Source organism: Bombina bombina, chromosome 7 (genome assembly GCF_027579735.1).
Source record: "Bombina bombina isolate aBomBom1 chromosome 7, aBomBom1.pri, whole genome shotgun sequence".
Classification (NCBI taxonomy): domain Eukaryota; kingdom Metazoa; phylum Chordata; class Amphibia; order Anura; family Bombinatoridae; genus Bombina; species Bombina bombina.
In genome coordinates this window covers 446,852,790-446,863,154 of record NC_069505.1, presented here as the reverse complement: position 1 = coordinate 446,863,154, position 10,365 = coordinate 446,852,790, and the positions used below count along the sequence as shown (strand labels likewise).

The 10,365-nt window shown below is 44.1% G+C and overlaps 1 protein-coding gene across 2 annotated transcripts in view; it reads left to right on the top strand.

The window, feature by feature from the left end:
* Positions 1–566: 566 nt before the first annotated feature.
* Positions 567–10,365, top strand: part of CHADL (chondroadherin like) — a 201,172-nt gene continuing 191,373 nt past the window's right edge. Inside the window, exons 1-2 of one of the 2 annotated variants that reach the window (XM_053721402.1) lie at positions 567–772; positions 2,495–2,580. In XM_053721402.1, coding sequence (XP_053577377.1) covers positions 2,526–2,580 — 55 coding nt within the window. In that variant the 5' untranslated portion in view covers positions 567–772; positions 2,495–2,525. The remainder of the gene's footprint in view (positions 773–2,494; positions 2,581–10,365) is intronic. The other variant, XM_053721401.1, reaches the window with a different exon arrangement.

The following is a 10,365-nucleotide window of genomic DNA, read 5'->3' as shown; positions in this document are numbered from 1 at the left end:
ATAAAATCCCATCTCTGCTCCCAGGTGCTATTATAATGTATATGGTTTATTCTTATTCCTTTGTTGTATCAATCAGGACAAAGCAGCAGATGAGATTGTATTTGTTATATTTATGTTTCTCACAGTTAGGCAGTTATTAACACCTTCCTGCCAGAGCACACATCGTCATGATGTCACCCATGACATTAGCTTTAATACAGCAAGTATCATTGTACGTCACTATTTACTCACACAGACTTTACCAGATCAGGTACCAAGTCATTGCTTTAAAATGGGACATATGCCCCAAAGGCAAAACTAGCAAATAACCCTAGGAATTTTCCACCATTTGTGCATTTAATGTGAGAATATAAAAATGTTATGCATTTCAGTGTATTAACTTGGGTATTTCAGATACAGATGTTATATCAGTGTTACAATACAGGCTCAGGTTTCTAGTGTTAAATAGCTGAGTGCTCTCTGCATGCCCAGCCCCCCAGCAATTTAGCAGAAGGGGCGTTAGGTTACAGATGGTTTGTGGCAGAACTCCAGCCTCCTCCTTCCTCTGCCAACTGTACATCCCTGTGGGTCTCACAGTTTTGTTTTGCCAGAAGGGAGATGCTCTACCTGAAGTAAAGTCACAGGATCTGCAGATAACGACCCATGGACTCTTCGACCCAGAAGTAATGTATAAAACCCACTGAGAGGCGCCGAAAAGTGTATACTTCTGACCAGATGTAATATAGAAAACCTACTGAGTTACAGAATCTCTGCATGACATCACTGACCAGAGGTAATATACAGAACCCACTGAGTTACAGAATCTCTGCATGACATCACAGCTTATGCTTCTGACCAGAGGTAATATAGAGAACCCACTGAGTTACAGAATCTCTGCATGACATCACAGCTTATGCTTCTGACCAGAGGTAATATAGAGAACCCAATGAGTAACAGAATCTCTGCATGACATCACAGCTTATGCTTCTGACCAGAGGTAATATAGAGAACCCTCTGAGTTACTGAATCTCTGCATGACATCACAGATTATGCTTCTGACCAGAGGTAATATACAGAACCCACTGAGTTACAGAATCTCTGCATGACATCACAGCTTATGCTTCTGACCAGAGGTAATATAGAGAACCCTCTGAGTTACAGAATCTCTGCATGACATCACAGATTATGCTTCTGACCAGAGGTAATATACAGAACCCTCTGAGTTACTGAATCTCTGCATGACATCACAGCGTATGCTTCTGACCAGAGGTAATATACAGAACCCACTGAGTTACAGAATCTCTGCATGACATCACAGCGTATGCTTCTGACCAGAGGTAATATACATAACCCACTGAGTTACTGAATCTCTGCATGACATCACAGCTTATGCTTCTGACCAGAGGTAATATAGAGAACCCTCTGAGTTACTGAATCTCTGCATGACATCACAGCTTATGCTTCTGACCAGAGGTAATATACAGAACCCACTGAGTTACAGAATCTCTGCATGACATCACAGCGTATGCTTCTGACCAGAGGTAATATACATAACCCACTGAGTTACAGAATCTCTGCATGACATCACAGCTTATGCTTCTGACCAGAGGTAATATAGACAACCCTCTGAGTTACAGAATCTCTGCATGAGATCACAGCTTATGCTTCTGACCAGAGGTAATATAGAGAACCCACTGAGTTACAGAATCTGTGCATGGCATCACAGCTTATGCTTCTGACCAGAGGTAATATAGAGAACCCTCTGATTACAGAATCTCTGCATGACATCACAGCGTATGCTTCTGACCAGAGGTAATATAGAGAACCCTCTGATTACAGAATCTCTGCATGACATCAAAGCTTATGCTTCTGACCAGAGGTAATATAGAGAACCCTCTGATTACAGAATCTCTGCATGACATCACAGCTTATGCTTCTGACCAGAGGTAATATACAGAACCCTCTGAGTTACTGAATCTCTGCATGACATCACAGCTTATGCTTCTGACCAGAGGTAATATACAGAACCCTCTGATTACAGAATCTCTGCATGACATCACAGCTTATGCTTTTGACCAGAGGTAATATAGAGAACCCTCTGATTACAGAATCTCTTCATGACATCAGAGCTTATGCTTCTGACCAGAGGTAATAAACAGAATCATTGAGTTACAGAATCTCTGCATGACATCACAGCTTATGCTTCTGAACAAAGGTAATATACAGAACCCACTGAGTTACAGAATCTCTGCATGACATCACAGCTTATGCTTCTGACCAGAGGTAATATACAGGACCCAGTGAGTTACTGAATCTCTGCATGACATCACAGCTTATGCTTCTGACCAGAGGTAATATACAGAACCCTCTGAGTTACAGAATCTCTCTGCATGACATCACAGCTTATGCTTCTGACCAGAGGTAATATACATAACCTAGCAAGAGGATTTTAGTCTGTGTATAGAGCCATAACACACAGGTGAGGTATACAGTAATATGTCCGATCATTAATCAGACACAGGTATCAGCTAAGACGTTTGGAGCAGATGGTTGATAAAGTTGCTGTGGAATTTTCAGAAGTTAAAACAGTAACTGCTTCAGGTAAGTGCACTACGTACAATAACATGACGTTGTATTAATATAACATTTTTTGGCTCAGCAAATACAGAATATTACGTAACCAGATATTAGATTGTAAGCTCCACTATTGTACAAGAACATAAACACAGAAAATTATTATAATAATAAAATCTGCAATGCTAGAATTAGCCACAAACTTATACAGACTCATAAAAATCACAAGACTTAGGCAAAACAAGTTCTTCCAAGCAAATAACTTCCTTAGAGAAAGTATTTCACATGTGAGTGAGAAGAAAGTAATCTTAATGGCATGACGGGGGTTGTGCACAGCGCACAAGCAACACGTGACAGCACACAGGTTCTGCACATACACTACACGTGACAGCACACAGGTACTGTACACACACTACACGTGAAAGCACACAGGTTCTGTACATACACTACACGTGACAGCACACAGGTTCAGTACACACACTACACGTGACAGCACACAGGTTCTGTACATACACTACACGTGACAGCACACAGGTTCTGTACATACACTACACGTGACAGCACACAGGTACTGTACATACACTACACGTGACAGCACACAGGCACTCTACATACACTACACGTGACAGCACACAGGTACTGAACATACACTACACGTGACAGCACACAGGTTCAGTACACACACTACACGTGACAGCACACAGGTTCTGTACATACACTACACGTGACAGCACACAGGTTCTGTACATACACTACACGTGACAGCACACAGGTACTGTACATACACTACACGTGACAGCACACAGGCACTCTACATACACTACACGTGACAGCACACAGGTACTGAACATACACTACACGTGACAGCACACAGGTTCTGTACATACACTACACGTGACAGCACACAGGCACTCTACATACACTACACGTGACAGCACACAGGTACTGAACATACACTACACGTGACAGCACACAGGTTCTGTACATACACTACACGTGACAGCACACAGGTACTGCACACACACTACACGTGACAGCACACAGGTTCTGTACATACACTACACGTGACAGCACACAGGTACTGTACATACACTACACGTGACAGCACACAGGTACTGTACATACACTACACGTGACAGCACACAGGCTCTGTACATACACTACACGTGACAGCACACAGGTACTGTACATACACTACATGTGACAGCACACAGGTTCTGTACACACACTACACGTGACAGCACACAGGTACTGTACATACACTACATCTGACAGCACACAGGTTCTGTACATACACAACACGTGACAGCACACAGGCTCTGTACATACACTACACGTGACAGCACAGGCTCTGTACATACACAACACGTGACAGCACACAGGTACTGAACACACACAACACGTGACAGCACAAAAGTTCTGTACACACACTACACGTGACAGCACACAGGTACTGTACATACACTACACGTGACAGCACACAGGTTCTGTACATACACTACACGTGACAGCACAAAGGTTCTGTACACACACTACACGTGACAGCACACAGGTACTGTACATACACTACACGTGACAGCACACAGGTTCTGTACATACACTACACGTGACAGCACACAGGTACTGTACATACACTACACGTGACAGCACACAGGTACTGTACATACACTACACGTGACAGCACACAGGTTCTGTACATACACTACACGTGACAGCACACAGGTTCTGTACATACACTACACGTGACAGCACACAGGTACTGTACATACACTACACGTGACAGCACACAGGTTCTGTACACACACTACACGTGACAGCACACAGGTACTGTACACACACTACACGTGACAGTACACAGGTTCTGTACCTACACTACACGTGACAGCACACAGGTTCTGTACATACACTACACGTGACAGCACACAGGTTCTGTACATACACTACACGTGACAGCACACAGGTACTGTACATAAACTACACGTGACAGCACACAGGTACTGTACATACACTACACGTGACAGCACACAGGTTCTGTACATACACAACACGTGACAACACACAGGTTCTGTACATACACTACACGTGACAACACACAGGTTCTGTACATACACAACACGTGACAGCACACAGGTTCTGAACAAACACTACACGTGACAGCACACAGGTTCTGTACATACGCAACACGTGACAGCACACAGGTTCTGTACATACACTACACGTGACAGCACACAGGTACTGTACATACGCAACACGTGACAGCACACAGGTACTGTACATACGCAACACGTGACAGCACACAGGTACTGTACATACACTACACGTGACAGCACACAGGTACTGTACATACACTACACGTGACAGCACACAGGTTCTGTACATACACTACATGTGACAGCACACAGGTACTGTACATACACTACACGTGACAGCACACAGGTACTGTATATACACTACACGTGACAGCACACAGGTTCTGTACATACACTACACGTGACAGCACACAGGTTCTGTACATACACTACACGTGACAGCACACAGGTACTGTACATACACTACACGTGACAGCACACAGGTTCTGTACATACACTACACGTGACAGCACACAGGTTCTGTACATACACAACACGTGACAGCACACAGGTTCTGTACATACACTACACGTGACAGCACACAGGTTCTGTACATACACTACACGTGACAGCACACAGGTTCTGTACATACACTACACGTGACAGCACACAGGTACTGTACATACACTACACGTGACAGCACACAGGCACTGTACATACACTACACGTGACAGCACACGGGTTTTGAACATACACTACACGTGACAGCACACAGGTTCTGTACATACACTACACGTGACAGCACACAGGTTCTGTACATACACTACACGTGACAGCACACAGGTTCTGTACATACACTACACGTGACAGCACACAGGTACTGTACACACACTACACGTGACAGCACACAGGTACTGAACATACACTACACGTGACAGCACACAGGTACTGTACATACACTACATGTGACAGCACACAGGTACTGTACATACACTACACGTGACAGCACACAGGTACTGTACATACACAACACAGCACACAGGCACTGTACATACACTACACGTGACAGCACACAGGTTCTGTACATACACAACACGTGACAGCACACAGGTTCTGTACATACACTACACGAGACAGCACACAGGCACTGTACATACACTACACGTGACAGCACACAGGTACTGTACATACACTACACGTGACAGCACACAGGCTCTGTACATACACTACACGTGACAGCACACAGGTACTGTACATACGCAACACGTGACAGCACACAGGTACTGTACATACACTACACGTGACAGCACACAGGTTCTGTACACACACTACACGTGACAGCACACAGGTTCTGTACATACACTACACGTGACAGCACACAGGTACTGTACATACACTACACGTGACAGCACACAGGTACTGTACATACACTACACGTGACAGCACACAGGTACTGTACATACACTACACGTGACCGCACACAGGTACTGTACATACACTACACGTGACAGCACACAGGTTCTGTACATACACTACACGTGACAGCAAACAGGTTCTGTACACACACTACACGTGACAGCACACAGGTTCTGTACACACACTACACGTGACAGCACAAAAGTTCTGAACACACACTACACGTGAAAACACACAGGTACTGAACATACACTACACGTGACAGCACACAGGTTCTGTACATACACTACACGTGACAGCACACAGGTACTGAACATACACTACACGTGACAGCACACAGGTTCTGTACATACACTACACGTGACAGCACACAGGTTCTGTACATACACTACACGTGACAGCACACAGGTTCTGTACATACACTACACGTGACAGCAAACAGGTTCTGTACACACACTACACGTGACAGCACACAGGTTCTGTACACACACTACACGTGACAGCACAAAAGTTCTGAACACACACTACATGTGACAGCACACAGGTACTGAACATACACTAAACGTGACAGCACGGAGGTACTGAACATACACTACACGTGACAGCACACAGGTTCTGTACACACACTACACGTGACAGCACACAGGTTCTGTACATACACTACACGTGACAGCACACAGGTTCTGTACACACACTACACGTGACAGCACACAGGTATTGAACATACACTACACGTGACAGCACACAGGTTCTGTACATACACTACACGTGACAGCACACAGGTTCTGTACATACACTACACGTGACAGCACACAGGTTCAGTACACACACTACACGTGACAGCACACAGGTACTGAACATACACTACACGTGACAGCACACAGGTACTGTACATACACTACATGTGACAGCACACAGGTACTGTACATACACTACACGTGACAGCACACAGGTACTGTACATACACGACACAGCACACAGGCACTGTACATACACTACACGTGACAGCACACAGGTTCTGTACATACACAACACGTGACAGCACACAGGTTCTGTACATACACTACACGAGACAGCACACAGGCACTGTACATACACTACACGTGACAGCACACAGGTACTGTACATACACTACACGTGACAGCACACAGTCTCTGTACATACACTACACGAGACAGCACACAGGCACTGTACATACACTACACGTGACAGCACACAGGTTCTGTACATACACTACACGTGACAGCACACAGGTTCTGTACATACACTAAACGTGACAGCACACAGGTTCTGTAGATACACTACACGTGACAGCACAAATGTTCTGTACACACACTACACGTGACAGCACACAGGTACTGTACATACACTACACGTGACAGCACACAGGTTCTGTACATACACAACACGTGACAGCACACAGGTTCTGTACATACGCAACACGTGACAGCACACAGGTTCTGTACATACACTACACGTGACAGCACACAGGTACTGTACATTGATTACACGTGACAGCACACAGGTTCTGTACATACACTACACGTGACAGCAAACAGGTTCTGTACATACACTACACGTGACAGCAAACAGGTTCTGTACATACACTACACGTGACAGCACACAGGTTCTGTACACACACTACACGTGACAGCACACAGGTTCTGAACACACACTACACGTGAAAACACACAGGTACTGAACATACACTACACGTGACAGCACACAGGTTCTGTACACACACTACGTGTGACAGCACACAGGTACTGAACATACACTACACGTGACAGCACACAGGTTCTGTACACACACTACACGTGACAGCACACAGGTACTGAACATACACTACACGTGACAGCACACAGGTACTGTACATACACTACGCGTGACAGCACACAGGTTCTGTACATACACTAAACGTGACAGCACACAGGTTCTGTACATACACTTCACGTGAAAGCACAAAGGTTCTGTAAACACACTACACGTGACAGCACACAGGTACTGTACATACACTACACGTGACAGCACACAGGTTCTGTACATACACTACACGTGACAGCACACAGGTACTGTACATACACTACACGTGACAGCACACAGGTTCTGTACATACACAACACGTGACAGCACACAGGTACTGTACATACACTACACGTGACAGCACACAGGTTCTGTACATACACTACACGTGACAGCACACAGGTTCTGTACACACAACACGTGACAGCACACAGGTTCTGTACATACACTACACGTGACAGCACACAGGTTCTGTACATACACTACACGTGACAGCACACAGGTTCTGTACATACGCAACATGTGACAGCACACAGGTTCTGTACATACACTACACGTGACAGCACACAGGTACTGTACATACACTACACGTGACAGCACACAGGTTCTGTACATACACTACACGTGACAGCACACAGGTTCTGTACATACACTACAGGTGACAGCACACAGGTACTGTACATACACTACACGTGACAGCACACAGGTTCTGTACATACACTACACGTGACAGCACAGGCTCTGTACATACACTACACGTGACAGCACACAGGTTCTGTACATACACTACATGTGACAGCACAAATTGTACAGTACACACACACACTACATCTTATAGCACAGACTCGACAGTACACACACACACTACATCTTATAGCACAGACTTGTACAGCACACACACTACATGTTATAGCACAGACTTGTACAGTACACACACACTACATGTTATAGCACAGACTTGTACAGTACACACACACTACATGTTATAGCACAGACTTGTACAGTACACACACACTACATGTTATAGCACAGACTTGTACAGTACACACACACTACATGTTATAGCACAGACTTGTACAGTACACACACACACTACATGTTATAGCACAGACTTGTACAGTACACACACACACAAACACTATATGTTATAGCACAGACTTGTACAGTACACACACACACAAACACTATATGTTATAGCACAGACTTGTACAGTACACACACACACTACATGTTATAGCACAGACTTGTACAGTACACACACACTACATGTTATAGCACAGACTTGTACAGTACACACACACTACATGTTATAGCACAGACTTGTACAGTACAAACACACACTACATGTTATAGCACAGACTTGTACAGTACAAACACACTACATGTTATAGCACAGACCTGTACAGTACACACACACTACATGTTATAGCACAGACTTGTACAATACACACCCACTACATGTTATAGCACAGACTTGTACAGTACACACCCACTACATGTTATAGCACAGACTTGTACAGTACACACACACACACTACATGTTATAGCACAGACTTGTACAGTACACACACTACATGTTATAGCACAGACTTGTACAGTACACACACACTACATGTTATAGCACAGACTAGTACAGTACACACTACATGTTATAGCACAGACTTGTACAGTACACACACTACATGTTATAGCACAGACTTGTACAGTACGCACACACACACACTACATGTTATAGCACAGACTTGTACAGTACACACACACTACATGTTATAGCACAGACTTGTACAGTACACACACACACACACTACATGTTATAGCACAGACTTGTACAGTACACACACACACTACATGTTATAGCACAGACTTGTACAGTACACACACTATATGTTATAGCACAGACTTGTACAGTACACACACACACTACATGGTAAAGCACAGACTTGTACAGTACACACACACTACATGTTATAGCACAGACTTGTACAGTACACACACACTACATGTTATAGCACAGACTTGTACAGTACACACACACACTACATGTTATAGCACAGACTTGTACAGTACACACACTACATGTTATAGCACAGACTTGTACAGTACACACACACACACTACATGTTATAGCACAGACTTGTACAGTACACACACTACATGTTATAGCACATACTTGTACAGTACACACACACACTACATGTTATAGCACAGCCTTGTACAGTACACACACTACATGTCATAGCACAGACTTGTACAGTACACACACACACACACACTACATGTTATAGCACAGACTTGTACAGTAAACACACTACATGTTATAACGCATACTTGTACAGTACACACACACTACATGTTATAGCACAGACTTGTACAGTACACACACACTACATGTTATAGCACAGACTTGTACAGTACACACACACTACATGTTATAGCACAGACTTGTACAGTACACACACACATTACATGTTATAGCACATACTTGTACAGTACACACACACACTACATGTTATAGCACAGACTT